The following is an 18,889-nucleotide window of genomic DNA, read 5'->3' on the forward strand; positions in this document are numbered from 1 at the left end:
GTTGTCATTTTTGTTGTGATCTTATGATATGCTATGATGGTAAAGTTATGAGGCTTAATTGAATTTGATTAAATAAGCATTAAGGTTACCAAATATTTAGTAGCAGTAATGAACTTCTGCAATTATTGAGAATGTAACTTAGTGGCTTATTAAAGGTCAATAATGAGTAATAACCTTCTATATTGTGCTTGATGATTATTCTGTAAGCATGATTTAACTATCGCATCATAAGCTTGTTGAGAAAATTATACTCGGCTTTATCGCTGACCGATTTAATCGGCTGACCGATTTAATCGCTTGTCATCCGTATTATGGATGACAGTATTTTGCAGGAAAATTTAGCTCAGGTTTCGATTCAGGCCGCAACTTTAATTATTCTATCGAGGACTTAGCTGCATTGATTTTACTTAGATGACTTTGATGATTATATTGTACTTATATTTTTTTTATTGTATTTTAGCAAATCTTATTTTATATTTTCTCAGTTGTAAGATTTTTTTTTTAACTTATGTTTTGAACAGTTTTAGTTTAAATGATTTTTAGCAGTTTGGCGTTTTACACTTCCGCATTATTTATCTTAAGTATAATTATTATGTTAATTATGTATCGAGAGTGCCGCTACAACAAGACCTTGAATCCTTAAAGGAATCATTACCCGTTCAAATGTAAACTGAATTATCAGCCTTGGAGGAGAGAATGGAAGAGAGGCTGATGAAGAGTCAGGAGAACCTCAAAGATTCATTAGCCACGATGATAATGGAAGGTCAGAATAGAATGCAAAAGACCTTAAAAAAATATGCAACTATAATGTCCATCAACACCCACCTTATTTGCAGACCCAAAACACCTCAAACTTCCAAACCCTCATCACCGAAGAAAGCCACAACCACCCCAAATCTAACCTCCTAAAATTCACGCCATCACTCAACTCAATCAACTTTACCCATTCCTAACCCAAATCACCCACCTCTCTCACCCATTCCTATTCCCATCCCTTATCCTTCATCGAGCTGCCCGTAAATATCAGTTACATTACATACCAACCATACCCAATTGTAATCCCTATTCAACCTAACCCAACACCATATCATACCCTCCCACATGACTACATTCACTTCGATCTATTTGGACCACCACACCTTGCCTATTGGAGACCCGAACCAAAACCTAAGAGAAAATTGGAAGTTGAAGAGGTTAGACATACCAATGTTTTATGGAGTCAATCCCGACGTGTGGTTGCTCAAGGCGGAGAAATACTTTAAATTCTACTAGTTAACTGATGAAGAATGAATTGAAACGGCTGTGATGAGTAAGGACGGTGTTGATCTCTTGTGGTATCAATGGGAGAGCCAAATATGGACCATCCGTACCTGGGCTGAATTAAAGAACCTCATTATCCATCATTTTCGCCCACGAAGCAAAGGAACCCTTTATAAGGAACGGTAGCTGAATATACCCGAGTTCATGGAGAAGATCACTGCATTAGAGAAGGGACCGTAATTTATTATGTTGGGATCCTATGTGAATGGCTTAAAAGACCATATAAAAATCGAGCTGAGATTGTTTGACGGCACAACTTTGAAAAAAGTTATGGAATGGGCTGAATATATTAACCAAAAGTATTCTAGTCCCTTCTTTTCCCAATTCCTAAACACCGGTTCCCCACCTACCCGTGTCAATCACCCCAACTTTACACCTAACACCCCCACCTCTTCTTTCATCAATCCCATTAAATCATCTTCCAAACCCATTTATAAAACAACCATTTACCCAAATACTCGCCCAACATCTTACCATTCTTATAATTCAAATCAACAAACCCTCGAGCTGACTAAAAAGGAGATGGGAGAAAAAAGAGCGAAGGGACTTTATTTTTGATGTGACGGAAAATAGTCATATAATCATGTCTGCAAAAACAAAGCATATAGTTTGTTGGTTTTTTTTATGAAGACGATGAAGAGATTGAGGAAACTGAAGGAGAAGCGGTAGTAAACAAAGAAGAGGGAGTTCCATTGGCGGAAATTTCACTAAGTTTAGTGGTGGGCCTAACGGGACCCAAGACCATGAAATTGTTAGGAGTGGTTCAAGGAGCAGAAGTGGTGATTTTGGTCGATTCCGGAGCTACTAGTAACTTCATTTCAGCTTCGCTCCTTCGAAAATTAGGATTAGTATGTGATTCTTGTGCTAAATTTGCAGTTGTGCTAGGCACCGGGAAGGAAGTTCGAGGCCAAGATGAATGCAGAAATGTGCAACTCTCGTTCGAGAGCATCACGGTGACACTCAATTTTTTGGTTCTGGATCTAGGACATTTGGATGTAGTACTTGGGGTGCAATGGTTGGAGATACTTGGCCCGATGGCTGTTGATTGGAAGTTACAAACTGTGAAGTTTTGAGCTGGTGGAATAGATGGTATCATTATGGGCGATTCTTTACTGCAAAGAGACTGCATTTCATTTAACGCTGTGCTTAAAACAATTAAACACAAGGGCCCAGGTGTGCTAGTCGATTTTTTGCAGGCTATCAAATCGAACCCTTCACCAACCCCACGGAGGTACCTTCCTTCTTACAAGACATCATCCAGAAATATGACCTAATATTTCTACCTCTCCTTCGCTTAAAGATCATACCATAACCCTTATAGAAGGAACTGGCCCAATCAACGTCCGCCTCTATCGCTACCCACACTTTCAGAAAACCGAAATTGAGAATATGGTCTTTGACATGCTTAAGGCAGGGATCATTCAATCATGAACCAACCATTTTTCTAGCCCTGTTATCCTTACAAAGAAGGACGGTTCTTTTAGATTTTGTGTTGATTATGGAGCCCTCAACAAATCTACTATTCTAGATAAGTACCCCATCCCTATAATTGATGAGTTGTTAGATGAGCTACATAGTGCAACAGTCTTTACCACGCTGGATTTAAAGTCCGGATATCATCAAATTAGGATGAGACAGGAAGATACTTGCAAAACAACTTTTTGCACTTAATAGGGCATTAAGAATTTTTGGTTATGCCATTCGGCCTAACTAACGCACCGGCCACTTTTCAGTCACTAATGAATGACATTTTCCGCCTCTATTTATGAAAGTTTATTTTAGTTTTCTTTGATGACATACTTGTGTATAATCGTACTATTGAGGAACATAGGCATCATCTAGACATTGTTTCGCAAATTTTTACTCCAAAATTAGCTGTTCGTAAATAGGAAGAAATGTGATATTGGCCTTAAACAAGCAGCTTATCTGGGACACGTGATTTTCGTGGTAAGGATAGCCATGTATTCAGAGAAAGTGGCAGCTAGTTTATCATGGCCCCAACCTAAGACTCTTAGAGAGTTGCGGGGATTCTTAGGGCTCACGGGGTATTATAAGAAGTTTGTGGCTAATTATGTTTTCATTAATATACCATTAACTGACTTACTAAAAAAAGATGCGTTTTTAGTTGAATGAGGAAGCCGCCATAACCTTTGACATACTGAAAAATGCCATGACCTCTGCCCTCATTCTTGCTATGCTCAATTTTCCTCTTCCATTTGTATTTGAGACTGATGCTTTTAGAAGTGCCCTTGGGGCCGTGTTATTGCAGGATAAACATCCCATAGCATTTTTCAACAAAACGTTGGATCCACTATAACTCATGGCAATTATTTTTGTGATAATGAAGTGGAAGCACTATTTGCTGGGAAGGACGTCAATGTGAAAACTGACCAAAGAAACCTTAAATTCATATGGGAGCAGCGGAAAATCGGCACAGACTACCAAAAGTCAGTTTTAAAGTTGATGGGCTATGATTTTGAAATCTTATATAACCCAGGAGCATCCAATAAGGTGTGCGACGCATTATCTCGAATACCCGATGAGAAAGCCGCGTTGAGTTCCTTACTTAGCTCTCATGGAATTCATTGGGACAATCTACAACAGGAGGTAGCCCGTGATGCCAATTTGATAAGGATTCACCAGGCAATTGAAAGCAATAATGTACTACTATTGAGATTCACTATGCAAGTCGAGAAGTTGTTTTACAAAGGGTGGTACGTGTTATCACACTCTTCCCCATTTATTCTGGTATTATTACAGGAATATCATGACTCACCTATGGGAGGACATGCAGGAGAATTTAAAACATACCAACGTTTGGCCGCCGAATGGTTTTGGTTCGGTATGAGAAAACAAGTAAGGAATTGTGTTCGTGAATGCATACTGTGTCAACAACAGAAAGCCTCACATTATTCACCTTGCCTATTCCGACCCATGTTTGGTAAAATATTTCAATGAATTTTGTGGAAGGTCTACCTACTTCTAATGGAATGAATGCAGTGTTAGTCATGGTGGATCGATTGACAAAATATGCACATTTCTTGCATCTTCGACACCTCTTCACGGCATTTTCAGTGGCTGCCATTTTTACGTAAGAACTCGTGAGGCTCCATGGGTCTCAAGCCACCATTGTGACGGTTATGGATCGTGTCTTTCTGAGAAAATTTTGGAGGGAGTTGTTCAAATTGCAACAAACGAAAATACTCCGTAGCATATCCTTCCATCCTCAAACCGACGACCACACAGAAATTGTTAACAAGATTCTTGAAACATATTTGAGGTGTTATATCAATGGGAAACCATGGAGATAGGTAGCGTGGAAACCATGGGCCGAATATTGTTATAATACGTAGCCATATTCCTCTACGTTGATGTCACCTTTTAAGGTCTTGTATGGACGACCTCCCTCACACTTGGTGCGTTTTAATGAGGAAACAACAGTCGATATTTTAGATCAACTACTCTATGAGCGGGATGCAATAATTGATAAGCGGGATGCCATAATTGATGAGCTGCATTTTAATTTGGCTAGGGTTCAGCTGTTAATGAAATACCATTCAGACAAGAGAAGAGAAGTTTCATATGAAGTAGGAGATATGGTTTATCTCAAATTACAACCATATAGACAAAGATCCTTGGCTACACGGTTGAATCAGAAACTAGCACCACGATTTTACAACCCTTAAAAGGTGTTACAAAGAATTGGAAAAGTAGCATACAAATTGGATTTACCAGCCACTACTCTCATACACCCCACATTTTATGCATCTCAGCTAAAGGCAACGATAGGATCAGGTACTGTCTCATCCATGCCTCCTAACTTGACCGCTGACTTAGAGCTAGTAGCACAACCAACTGATATCTTGCATATACGATACCGATCTTTTTCTCCTAAGCAAGATGAAATTCTGGTTTTGTGGAAACATTTACCTGAGATGGACTCCACTTGGGAGGATCTTCAAAGAATGCTCATGGTGTTCCCTTCTCATTACCTATAGGACAAGGTGAAACTGCTGGCTCAGGGTAATGTGATGCACCCAATACAAAAGAAAGGAATATTGACTTACAAGAGACGTAGGAAAAGAGGAGCACGGTCCGTTAGAAATTCTGTTGAAGGAAGCTGAAGATATTGTCCACCTGGCAAAGGAGAATTAAATTAGTTACAAGCCTTTTAGTGGGTTCCAATATGTGCATTGTATTTTGCCCCATGTTGAGCATTTAGTAATATTCTAGAATGACCTAGCTGACGGTTGTTAGGCTAAAATTAGCTCTATGAATAATTGAGATAAATGCATTGTAATGGCATCTTATGAATGAAATCACTTTTCTGGAGTACCTATCTCGAATTAACACTAATTTCTCTCATTTACTGTCTTTCTTCTTATTACCCTTTTAGCCTTCTTTCTCCCTTTCCCTTGTAGCCTTAGTTTAACATACCTCAAAAATCTGATCCATATCATTTTCACATTAGCTTTCTTTATTATGTCTATTCGGCATCAAGGGTAAGGGTAAGGTTGCATATCTCTAACCATCGAAACCTTGGTTAGGCATTGGCGTTTATGGTATTATGTGTTTTTGGCTATTAATCAAAGTAAGTTTATTGTTTTATTTCCATATCAAATGTGCAAATGAAGTAGAAATCAAATCTTTGTTTGTAATAGTGACTCTAGAAGTTGAAAGCCACAATCCATTCATTATGTTGTAGAGAAATGTCTTATAAACTGTTATTGAATTGGGCAATGTGGGTTGATGGTAGGATGGGTCCAAGTAATGATAATTGTTGCCAAGTTATGATCAGGATTAGTTCTTGGTATAGAAGCTTTTGGTATTTTGTGACTAGATTGGGTCTAATGACTCTAGTCCATGAAAAGATTGCTAATCATATCACACCTGATGAAGAGTTGAAGCATTATAATCACCTTCTTCCCCAAATTAATTTATGAACCACTTGAACAGTTTGTTTTGATGAATTATTTATTCCCTATTTTGTGTGATCCTACGTAAGTATGTGAACCTAATACCTTGCCATGTGAATTTCACTATCTATGGTGATCCGGATGAAACATATGTTGAGGGGCAAGTCTGGGATACGTTCATGAGATTGCAGGCGTAATGTCTCTCAGTCAAATTTATGTCTTTAACAACCCTCATATTGAGTCGAATTCCCAAACACTTCGTATTTATATTCAAAGTTACTCTAATCTTCTTCTTGTCATCCAATATCTGACTAAATATTTACCTTGTTATAAATTAGTATTCAGCGGACTGAGAAAAGGGCATTTGTGCTTCAACCATGGTTCTTGATAATGTCTCATCTTCTCCTCAGAGACGATAACAAGTTCAGAGTGCTTTTGATCATTCTTCATCTCACAAAAAGTTTTCAGAGAATGACATAAACTGTTCTGCTCTCCTCCAGCAGCATAACTTCCTTCTCACAGCTCTCGTTCTTCTAGTTGTTCTGTGCACTGTATACCTTTATTTTTCAGTCACAGTGGGTTTGAAATCATATTCTAGCTTACTAGGAACAAAGCGAGATTTGTGTCTCGAGCAGCATGGCAAAGAGACTTTCACCAACGGAAAATTGAACTGGTAGTGTGTGTTTGCATTAGATCAATTGCCTACTTTGACCTCTTCCAATCACTAAAACCTGTGCCATCAAAGACTGTGGAAACCAATTTGTTACTAGCTGAGTCTAAAGGATATATGTAATACATACTATTAGGATCTTGGGTTGGATCTTTTGTATCTGTTGTTGCAGCCATTTTTTTAAAAAAAAATATTTAGAATGCAAAATGTTCTTGAAAAAGAAGAACTTGGACCAAAAATGAAGAATGCTTTGAAGAACACCTTTAAGATATAACGGCTGAACAGAAAAATTAGTCCCGCTCTGATACCATGATACAATTGGTGATATAGACTCAGATTAGTTTGGCTTAATAAAGCTTTGTTTCATAGAAGGAAGAAGAACAAAAAGAAATTTGTATTTACTGAATTAAAAAGTTTATAAGGATACAAGACAAAGACCCTTATATAAGAGTCTAGAAAACAAGAAACTACAAAATAACTAACAAACTTAACCAAGCTTAGCTAACTAACTAAATAGAATACAAAAAAATAAAGCTACTGGATTATGTTATGTTATAGCTGTACATATATGCTCGTCAGTTTTCAAGTTGCTTTAATGTATAATTAAGCTAAGATGAAATTTGTATTCAATTGGATAGTAGATTGTTCCTTAACCTTTTGATGTAAAGCTGTTTACATTTGGAGATAGAACATTTGGGGTTCTAGGTCATGGATGAAAGAAGATGGATGGATAAAGATGGAAAGAAGACAAGGGTAAAAATAAAATTTCACATCTTAACGGTATAATCTAACATGTTTTGGGAATTAATGTTACGACAACTTAAATTTCAAAAGTATAATGTTATTTTGTAAATTTTTTTTAAGATTTGCTACCATTGGCCTTTCACAAAAGTCCGTTGCTATTATGTAGAATATCCCTTTATTTTATTTTAATCTGTAAGTTAAAACATAATAAGGGCATATAAAAAATTAGGGATATTCTATATGGTAAGCATCAACTACGGCAAAAGACAAGTGGTAGCAATTCTTAAATTTTTTTTTTTCACAAAATAGCACTCAACTCTTGGAAAATTAACTATAGTAACATTATGGAGGTAAAAACGTTTAATTTCTCGTTAAATTTTGGTAAAAGTCATAAATGCTCCTAATAAATCCCAATTTTTTTTCCACAAATAGCACTCAACTCTAGGAAAATTAACTACAGTAACATTTTCGTTAAGTTTAATTTACGTTTAGTTGGGCTTTACATTTGGAATTTATTAAGGGCATTTATGACTTCTACCAAAATTTAACGGAAATTAAATGTTTTTACCCCCATAATGCTACTGTAGCTAATTTCCAAGAGTTGAGTGCTATTTTGTGGAAAAAAAATTTAAGAATTGCTATTACTCGCTTTTTACAATAGTTGGTGCTTAGCATATAAAATATCCCAAAAAAATATAATCCAAATAAATCTTGTTTGATTCGTCTTAATTTAAATTTATTAATATAAACTTTTTATAATTTTAAATTACGAATAATTTGAGACATTAAAGATTAAATTAAAATATATAGAATGCATAAAGCCAATGAAAATTTGATGCCAGGAAGGATAAAGTATTAACTAAGGATGCGTTTGAATAAATTTGAGTGAAACAATTTCAAGTACGACCAGGTAGAAGACAAAATAACAAATATGAATGTTGAAGACGTGGGTATTTGATGCAATCAATGAACTCGAGCAATTTGCAAGTAAATATGATAAAGTGAGCAATGGACACGCTAAAACAAACAACACACAAATTGGATCAATTTGACTTGTTTTAATGTTGCTCGTTCGAGTCTTCATTATGCTCGTTCGAGTAGTGTTTTTTGCTGGCACTAGGCGTGTGTAAAACCATATATTGGATCAATTCAAATCTGAAAATTCAGATCTTAAAAAATTTGAATATCTCGAAATTCAGATATTTGTTGTAATTCAGATCAAATACCGTATATTCGATTTGTAAATTCTTAAATTTTATTTGGTTTTTTAAAAAAATATTTTCTTTTTTTCTATCACATAAATATTTAAACTCACTTTATTTTCTTTTTAATTAAACTTATTTTTTAGGTATGTAATAAAATCATTTTGGGAATATGGTTAGATTTTCAAAGTTCTTATTAATTAAGAATAGATGTTAATTTTTCTAAGTAGTTAATTTTTCTGATTAATCACTTAAAAATTGTAAGTGATCATTTTAATAAAATAAATATACATAAACCAACCCAATATAGAGAATCTTAGCATAAGCCCATCTTATTAAAGAATTTGAGTAATAAGAAATGAAATTGTCTTTTTTGCTTTGATAATACCAAATATCTTGGTTTTATTTATTCACAAATTGTTAAATGATGGTGAGATCATCTCTATTGAGTCCATGTATATTTAGTGTGTTATAGTGACTACTTACAATTTTAAAGTGATCAATTAAAGAAATAAGCTAATCATATGGATCCATTTTATAATGAGACGGTCTCATACAAGACAAACTCATGGGCTTGGGTAGAGATATTTAAAATAGATTCGACAATTTGGCATTTACTCGACCTTGTAATTGAACACGACTTTTATCCATTTTTAAAATAAATTTAAAATTATGTAAAATCAATATGGGGACAATACCCCATTTTAAACCGACCCAAAACATCTAACTCGAAATTTACCTCATAACCCGAATGAATAACTCCTAACCAAGGAGTTACGAGGAGGGCTATGCTTTATTAATCTTACAAAATTAGCATTTCATTTAAGGACTCATACAGTAATATTGTGTTTTTATAGTTTTTTGATTTTTAAAGTTATATATGATAAATGTCTAATAATAAATAAAAAAGTCAATTTTATTGGGAAGATGATGATTTTAAAACTGATAAATAAAAAGTGAAAGTTACACTTTTTCGGGTTTTTTTTTTGTATTTGATTTTTAGTTTTAAGAAAAAAAAGTTTAAAAGCAAATAACAATAATGAACTTGTTTAAATGTTTTGGATTTTAGATTTATTTAATGTCAAATTGACACTAATCAAATAATATCCACACATTCTCATTTTAGCCATTCTCATTATGAGAAAATCTAGAAATAAGCTACATAGTCGAACATAATCAATTAAACATCCATTTAAAATATTAAAATATTCATTTTTCAAAATTTAGGCCCTTTGAATAAATTTATTTCACAAATCACAATGGGACATATTAGAAATCTATTTTCAAATTCTTTTCTTTTGACTCTCTGTTTCAAATCATAAATTCTTAATTGAGACCGTCTTTATAAAAGACTCGTTTTAAATAAGTTGGCCCATTATTACTAAAAAATAATTACAAAAAAGTGCACGTTGTGTAATTCTATTTAGAATTGGTGTTATAACAAAAGGTGTTCATTCGGGTGATCAAGGGTTTCGGACGGGTGTCATTCGGTTCGGTTGCATTTCGGATCGGTTATTTTTCGGCTGTGTGTTACAACGGGTCGAGTCGGTTAGTCACGGTTCGGTTGGAGATCGGTTATTCAAGCTATCGGGTTAGCATCAATTCGGTGTCGGCTGAAGTTCGTGTCGAGTGTCAATGGGTCTCGGGTTGTCATAGATTACTAATTGGTTCGGTTTTGTCGGGTACAAATCGAATTCGAGTTTTTTTTTAAAAGCAAAATTCAGCTACATATTACTAATTACTATCGATCGAATCAATATCAAATTAAGTTGTTAGTCAATTTTTAATTGATGACAAGATTCCCTTTATTTAAAGAAAAAAAGTTAATGCAAATTAATTAGTAATTATTATTACTTTGTTACTTTTACTTGTTTGACTGGAAATTAAAATTATAAAGTTCTATCAATACTCATCTAATTCGATTAAAAGTAGTTAAATAAACATTGACCATTGATTATTAATTCTAAATATAGGAAACCATGTATTTATAAAATTTAAATTATTAAAATATCTAACACTTTATTAGATTAACAAATAAGATGATTGAATATGAGTCTATCGTACTTCTATGTTAAAAATTGGTTCAAGTTTACAGCAGTTCAAGCTAAAATTCGTTCGGGTTAAGTCGGTTTTAGCCGGATAGAATTCGGTTTCGAGCATGTTTCGGGTCGGATATGACTCGGGTCGGTCATTATTAGGTTCGAGTAATCTCGGTTAAAGGTTATGTGTCGGTTACAAAAATCGGTTACAGCTCGAGTTCAGCTTTCCCATTTTCGGTTGTCAATCGGTTCGGGTACAATTTCGGTTCGATAAACCAAATAAAGGAACACATTTTCGGGTCGGTTTACTTTCGGTTTCGGTTCGAATTTTCAAGTCGGGTCACTTTTGAACAGCTCTAGTTATAACCTATTGAAGTTGGTATTATAACCTATTAGAGTTGATATCTCCTAATAAGTTATAATACCAATTTTAATAAGTTATAACTACAATCTCAAATACCAACTTAAGTAGATTATGACATCAATTTCAATTAGTTATAATACCAACTTCAAATAATTTCAAACACACACATCAGTTTTTAGATTTTTCATTCATTTTAATTACTGGGCCTGAACCCGCACAACCGTCTATTATGAAGACAGGTTTTGAAATTCTTAGTTCAACGCATACTCTGTCTTTTTCCTACTCTAAATAATCTTGAAAGACCGCACTCACCAGTAACCACATCGGTTGTTTTGGCGGGAACCGAGAAGAACAGGAGTGAAAAAAGCCCCTCTCCTTCAAATCGAAGACCATCAGAAATTCAGAATAACAGAGAAATATGAGCTCATCATCAATGGATGCTACTTTACCAGATTTAATCTGCCAACTTGACAACGTTCAAGGCTTCGTTGATGCTCTCACTTCTGTTCGCTGGAAACGTCATCAGGTCTTCTTCTTAATCCCTTAATTTCGTTTTCCTGCTAAATTCTCCGAACCAAATTAGGGTTTTGTATATTCTGAATCAATATTTGTCCTCAATTCAGGATGCGGTTTTAGAGTTATCCGAACACGGTGTCGTTTTGATTGTGGAGGAAACTGGTTGTCTTCAAGCCAAAGTTTATCTTCAAAAAGAGGTTTTTATTTATATAATTGTAAAGTAGAAGAACACCTTTTCATGTATGTATTCAATCAGGAAGAATTTTTATTGAAGGAGAGAATTTTTTGTTGAGATTAGTAGAAAAATATTTTTTAATTGGTTTATTTATTTATTTATTTATTTTATTTTTTTTATGCAGTTGTTTATGAAATATGAGTACACTGCAGAAGCAAGACCTCGATTTGGAGTGAGCTTAGGGCTGTTAGTTGATTGTCTGAATACATTTTCGGTTCCGGGACACTCGAGTACTATTGAACTTCGGTATCCAGGTCCTGATATGCAGCTTCTACTCAAGTAAATGTCCTGATTTAATTTGATAATTTTCGTCTATTATGTGTGTATTTATGTACCTCTTTTATGCTTTGTCGAAGTTGAACTTTTTAAATAATTTGACCTTCTGTTTAAATTACACGGCTGATGAGTCCTGCACAAGTAACACAGGTTAGAAGGGCCCTGAATATGATTTTGGGGACCTTCTCCAATGCTTAAGTTGGTAAATGTCCCAACTGGTCGCCTAATTAATCCTTACCCAAGTGCACAGTGGCTTTTAACTTGGAGAATTAAAATCAGGACTTGTTTGTGGCGTCAAGCCTATATTCTATAAAGTAGAAATTTTGTCTTATAGAATACATGTCATCGATTCTATATAATCAATTTTCTTGTAATTAATTTGCCCTCAATAAAGATAGTTCAAGTTCAATAAATTGAGAGTAAATATGCTTGCACTATTGAAGATTAGATACCTCGTACGTGAAGCTTGACTTACTATTTATACTCGTTTTTTCTCTCTTTCTTTCTTGGAAAATCTTTTTTGCCCTTGTGATGATACAGTTATCCGATTTTGTACATTCCCATAGGTTTTCGTGTTAAAAAGGACTACAACCTTCCACGTGGCTTCCCTTCGTTGGTTCAATACCGTGCATTAAATGCCAAGCTTTGCCTTTCTTAAAAAAGATGAGTCCTCTCTAATTCTCTGTGGAAGCGCATGTTAGAAAAGTGATGATTATAGAAGATTCATCCCTAAGTTACTGTGTTGTCTCTACTTTTAATTAATTGCACAAATCCCTGCAAATCTTTCCATATCTTTTGATCTTTCAATTAAGCTAAACTTTTCAGCTCCTATTCTTGCTTCCATAATACTAATCCTTTTTTCTCCGAAAAGTCTTTATCAAAATTATTGACATTCTGGATAAATCTTCTTAGGTAGACTTTTGTCCCAGGTGGTAAGATTTTGGGCTTTGCCCATACAATTTGCCCTCCAGACCCTTGAGTCGGATGTCCTGGAGGAACACCTATGTCCTATTGTATAAGGAAAATATCATATCCTGAGAAAAGACCAATTCTGGTAGAAAGTGTTAACTATCCAGTCCAGACAGGTGAACAAAATAACCGACTAGAAAAGACAAATGAAAAATAGAATCCACCAGACAAGTTGAGTCTCCCAGGAGAGAGACATTCACAGTTACCCCAGAAGCGAGGTGAGTTAGTCATACCCTTGAGTCCTCCAGGACATCCGACTCACGGGTCTGGGGGGCAAATTGTATGGGTAAAGCCCATAATCTTACCACGTGGGACAAAAGTCTACCTGGCAAGATTTATCCAGAATGTCAATAATCCCGGTAAAGACTTTTCGGAGAAAAAAGGATTAGTATTATGGAAGCAAGAATAGGAGCTGAAAAGTTTAGCTTAATTGAAAGATCAAAAGATATGGAAAGATTTGCTGGGATTTGTGCAATTAATTAAAAGTAGAGACAACACAGTAACTTAGGGATAAATCTTTTATAATCATCACCTTTCTAACATGCGCTTCCACAAAGAATTAGAGAGGACTCATCTTTTTTAAGAAAGGCAAAGCTTGGCATTTAATGCACAGTAATGAACCAACGAAGGGAAGCCACGTGGAAGCTTGTAGTCCTTTTTTACACGAAAACCTAAGGGAATGTCCAAAATCGGATAACGGTATGATAACAAGGGCAAAAAGAGATTTTCCAAGAAAGAAAGAGGGAAGAAACTTAGAGTATAAATATAAGTCAAGCTTCACGTACGAAGTATCTAATCTTTAATAGTGCAAGCATATTTACTCTCAATTTATTGAACTTGAACTATCTTTATTGAGGGCAAATTAACTATAAGAAAATTTATTCTATAGAATCAATGACATTTATTCTATAAGACAAATTTCTACTTTAAAGAATATAGGCCTGACGCCACAAACAAGTCCTGATATTAATTCTCTAAGCTAAAAGCCACTGTGCACTTGGGTAAGGGTTAATCAGGTGGCCACTTGGGACATTTACTGACTTAAGCATCGGAGAAGGTCCCCGGAATCACATTTGGGGCCCTTCTAACCTGTGTTACTTGTGCAGGACTCATTAGCATTCAAGGTGACTTTATTGCAAGATTGGTCTGATAGCAAAGACAAACCTTCAAACAACCAGCATTAGCTTTCTGAAGATAAATTCCAAAGAGTTAATCTTGTATTAATTCACTAATTAATTGTATCCGGTCCTAGACAGGAACATTTGGTTTTTTATTTGTTTGCAGAAAACCCAAGTTGGTATCAATTGCCAGAATGAACTTAATCATAAAGGGGTTACATAGTATTCAACCACGCTACTTAGATTTTGTCTAAGTGATATATGGTTGAAGTTTCATGATATTTTGCATACTTAACACTAGGTTATTGAGTGTTTCAATTGAAGATGTAATGTAAATAGAACTTGCATCTACATTGTGGTGGACTGGTGGTGACATAGGTCACTGGTCACATTAGAAAGCCTGTGGTCATAATAATCTTGTACTTTATCATTATAAAATCCATACTAATATTGAAATGGAGTAATAAAGGAGCCAAACAACAAACATTGAGCTGTTACTAAAGGCATAAAACTGCTTTGTTGATAAGGATTCAACCACTTGGCTTTCTCTGTTTTTTCCACCAACAATTTGAAACTTTTAGATTTGTTTCAGTTTCTTTCTTGTGGTGTTTTGTTTAATCAGGTCTATTGATTCACCAGATACTTGCATTTATGCTGAGATCAGAACAAGAATCCCTGATACTGTTTCGTGGGACTATAACTTTGAACCTGTGGGTACTACGCCTTTGAGCTTCACAGTGAAGGTAATTTCTTGAGAAATTGAGCCATGACGAAGGTATGGTATTACTGGTCTGTATGCTATGCACTTGATAGATAATAACTGGAATTAGCTGTAGATAAGGCATACAATTTTGATCGATAACCAATGTGAGAACGTGTCTTTTATACATGATTGATCGATTGTTATCAGGAAAGAACACTTTTCGTTCTAGAATAAAAAGATTCAATTTTTGTATTTTAAAGTTGAAAAAAGAAGAAAAATCAATAGGTATCTTTTGATGCACGTGCCATTAAATTCTGAGCTCCAAATTGGTTTTGTAATGGTTTATGAGGTTTTTTGATAATCGATAGACATGAAACCTCTTGTAACTTTTATCTTTCAGTTTACTTACGTATAAATCCATTAGTAATGCTGGCCTCTTTGTACGTGTTTTGCATGTTTTGTTCTCTGATTTTGATCCTTGGATTGCAAACTAGGTCACATGACTTAACTTCGCATGTTATACAGTTCTTGGTGAAGGCTCTGATAAACTGCCTTAATCATCTTGGGGTTCTAGCTTCATTTCAAGAGTTGATATGATATAAAAAAGCAAAGACCTAAAAAAAGTCTTTTAGCTTTTGTTGCTAATTGTATTGTGCTTTCTAGACAACACAATATGTGTTGGAACTTAGATATTGTTATTGGTTATCATATTGAGCTTGTTTGTTGAGGTCTTTGTGAATGTCTTTACAGAAGTTGTGTCTGGAGCAAGTACGCTGTCCCCTCTACTTTTTGTATTTTTTTGATGTGGGGGGGGGGGGGGGGGGGGGGGGGGAATTGATGTGGTATAAGCCTGCTATTCGGGGTTTATGATCATGAAAATCGAACCTTCGATTGTTTTGTGGTGCTGTGCAACAGCTTAGCTACTGCTTCTGGCTGTTGGTGTCTGTTCAAGAAGACACACCAAACAGAAAGAAAGAAATAGGAAAAGGGAAGAAGAAAGAATACAGAGAGAAGGAAATATAGGAATGATGATCTTATAACTTGATTACAACAATACATCCTAAGGGTATATATAACCCCTTACAAATCAGTTAAGCAAAGGAAAGGACAATAACTAACTTCCCCGCCTCTGAGCTATAACATAATGTAACAAACATAAGAACCTACTATAGGCACATGCTAGTCACGTGTTAAAAACTAACACTAACTACTATTACAAACTATTACTTTCTGATACTCTGGGTAAGTCCTAGATGATCCTCTGATTTTGTTGTGGAGTTAGTATATTATTGAAGAGTGCTGATGCCTAGGCATTGATTTTATAATTATTTAACCCTAAATAAAAGTACAATGTGAACATGTAGTGAAAGTGAATTTTTTTATATTTGACCCTCATCTAGTCTTACTTTCAAAGCGTATTTTTAGTCTGCAGCTTTGAAAGAAGCTATTGATGATCTGGAATGGCCCGGATCAAGTATCAAAATAACATTACAACCAACTCCTCCTTCGGTTGCGTTCAGAAGTGAAGGCCATGGTGATCTACAGGTTAAGCTTAAAGGGTATTGAGCTCATTTGACTTTGCTTCTCTCTTGCTGTTAGATGTATTTATCAGTTTTGGGCATATTTTGGGTTATTTTTGCAGATAGACTTTATGTATTATGCAAATACTGATCTTTTAGCAGCTTTGAGCTGTGATCGTGAAGTGTCTCATCGGTACATACTAATATCCAGTAAATTCTACTCTTTGGTTTTTATTCACTATGATTCAAAGCTCTTTGATTGTATTGATAAACAGGTATAAATATAAATTCTTACGGGCAACAACTTCTAATATACCAAGTAGTGTCGTCAAAGATAACCGTGGCAGCAAGGTTACGGTTGGGAGAGGCGGAATATTGAAAGTGCAGCATCTGGTCTCCGTTGCAAAGCAATCACACCCACACATTGATTCTGCTGGTTATCAGCCTCCTAGCAGGATAGCATACATTGAGTTCTTTGTCAAGCCAGAGGAGGTTGAAGACGATTGAGTCCCATTCAAGCCTTCAAAGGTGACTCCCCCCTCTTCATCATAATGCTAATGCATGCATCATAATGCTAATGCATGCATCTTTAGACTTTTCTAGCTAAACTTATCTTGTGCAGTTACGCTTCAATATATGTGCTACAAATTGAATAGTTGGGTGATTACATCAAGTAATGTAGACAAATTATAATGAACTGGCCAAGTACTAATCCCAATTGAGGCTTTCTTCGATGGCTAATACTAATAGTAGTTATTCACAACCAATCAAGGGACTTTGGCAATTGATCGTCTTCACGAATGCTTAAATTCCCTTTCTATTGAGTTCAGTTTAGTTCATCGCGTGATTTTATTCTTTAATTTTACTATCTTAATTGGTTACTAAAAGGAAAACTTGACTTTTATAATTTACCTTTTCACCCATTTACGGTGAAAATAACCACACCTTTAGATTATTTTCTAGTAATCCAACCTTTGTTATAAATTTGGATGATATGAATCATTAATATTTTTAAATAATTTCTTGAAATATATTGTGTAATATAGTTGGGCGGGAAAACATTTCATATGGTAGTGCAACTGTACGTCCCATTCTTCTACGCCTTTAGTAGAAAATTACATCAATATGATGATTATGAAAATATTAGTGTCAGTGTTATTCTTTGAGTCTTGAGTTTATTCTCAATAATTCAGTCAACATTGGGCGGCTAAGATTACAATTGTAGTGAAATGCCATGCTTTCTTCTAAAATGCCCTTTTCATTAATCTAAAAACCAAAATCCCCAATTCTTTCCTATGCAGTAGTACTTCTATTAGCGTATTATACTAGTGTAGAAACTTGTGTAATGCACGATTTTTTAGCATCGATATATATAAAATATGATATTAAGAAAATAAACCTAGAGATACTATGCAGTTAAAACACTCAATTTTGACCGTTATATGTATAAATTAACTCTATAATTTTAAAAATTGTCAATAATATATTATGCAGTATATAATATTCTATATTGTACTCAATTTAACTATAAATAAATACTAATATAAGATACTTAGATGGTAGAAATATTAGTGAAGATTAAATGACATGTTATTTTTTTTATCCAATAAATGGGTTTCATTAGGCAAACTCTCTTTAATTGTGACATTTTAGAATGTTTTAACATTTTTAATATAAGATATGATATACATGCAAGGTTATAAGATTTTACAAATATGCTTTGATATGCTATAGAATGATTGATTATCAGTCATATATATGTATATCTATTCATTCCTAAAGTTTTTAGCTATAAATGAAGGTTTATTTGACTTCATCTTTTGATTGATAAAAAGGCTTTTTTTTTTTAATAATCATTTATAAACTATAAATCATTAAGATATAAATTTTCGTAATTGTTACGATGTATTTTTAACTTATATTTATATGTAAGTAACAGCTATGATATAAGAAATTTTTTATTATTGAGATTATTCTTGTAGGATTGGATAATAAGATCGTATGATCGTAGAATCGTGTTATGATCATAAGACTCATATTCTTGATTTTGATAGGTTCGTATGATCTTTACCTTTATTATGATTTTACTTAATATTTGGATTGTTTACCTGTTTTTAAATTGTAGAGTTGTAAAATTGTAGATTAAAATCACTTATATAAGTATGCATATGAAATATGATACATGAAGGAATTAATTGCTAATATGTTGGGAGTCGTTAGACATCTTAGAATTCAGGAAAATTAAGAGTGATTTTTGACTCTGGTAAGGAATTGAGAAGTGATGATGAATTTTTTGT

The 18,889-nt window shown here is 34.5% G+C and overlaps 2 protein-coding genes across 3 annotated transcripts in view; one reads left to right on the forward strand and one right to left on the reverse strand.

Annotated features, from left to right (window-relative positions):
- The window catches only part of LOC130799624 (uncharacterized), a 417,568-nt gene that overhangs the window by 117,269 nt on the left and 281,410 nt on the right, over positions 1 to 18,889 (reverse strand). The window lies entirely within an intron of this gene.
- LOC130799623 (uncharacterized) lies at positions 11,493 to 18,045 on the forward strand. Of its 2 annotated transcripts, none has more exons than XM_057662776.1 (7): positions 11,493 to 11,781; positions 11,879 to 11,968; positions 12,131 to 12,285; positions 14,992 to 15,112; positions 16,498 to 16,617; positions 16,715 to 16,785; positions 16,868 to 18,045. In XM_057662776.1, the coding sequence occupies exons 1-7, from the start codon at positions 11,674 to 11,676 to the stop codon at positions 17,097 to 17,099; spliced, it is 897 nt and encodes a 298-aa protein (XP_057518759.1). In that variant the 5' UTR covers positions 11,493 to 11,673; the 3' UTR covers positions 17,100 to 18,045. The 2 variants fall into 2 exon arrangements, with proteins under 2 accessions (XP_057518759.1, XP_057518760.1); XM_057662777.1 differs by having other exon boundaries at positions 12,131 to 12,260; positions 15,009 to 15,112.

The sequence above is a fragment of the Amaranthus tricolor genome, chromosome 14 (assembly GCF_026212465.1).
Source record: "Amaranthus tricolor cultivar Red isolate AtriRed21 chromosome 14, ASM2621246v1, whole genome shotgun sequence".
Classification (NCBI taxonomy): Eukaryota; Viridiplantae; Streptophyta; class Magnoliopsida; order Caryophyllales; family Amaranthaceae; genus Amaranthus; species Amaranthus tricolor.

Coding starts and splice junctions, on each gene's coding strand:
- LOC130799623 (XM_057662776.1), top strand. CDS start 11,674: ATGAGCTCATCATCAATGGATGCTACTTTACCAGATTTAATCTGCCAA. Junction 11,969..12,130: donor AAGTTTATCTTCAAAAAGAG/GTTTTTATTTAT, acceptor TTTTTTATGCAG/TTGTTTATGAAATATGAGTA. Junction 12,286..14,991: donor GATATGCAGCTTCTACTCAA/GTAAATGTCCTG, acceptor TTGTTTAATCAG/GTCTATTGATTCACCAGATA.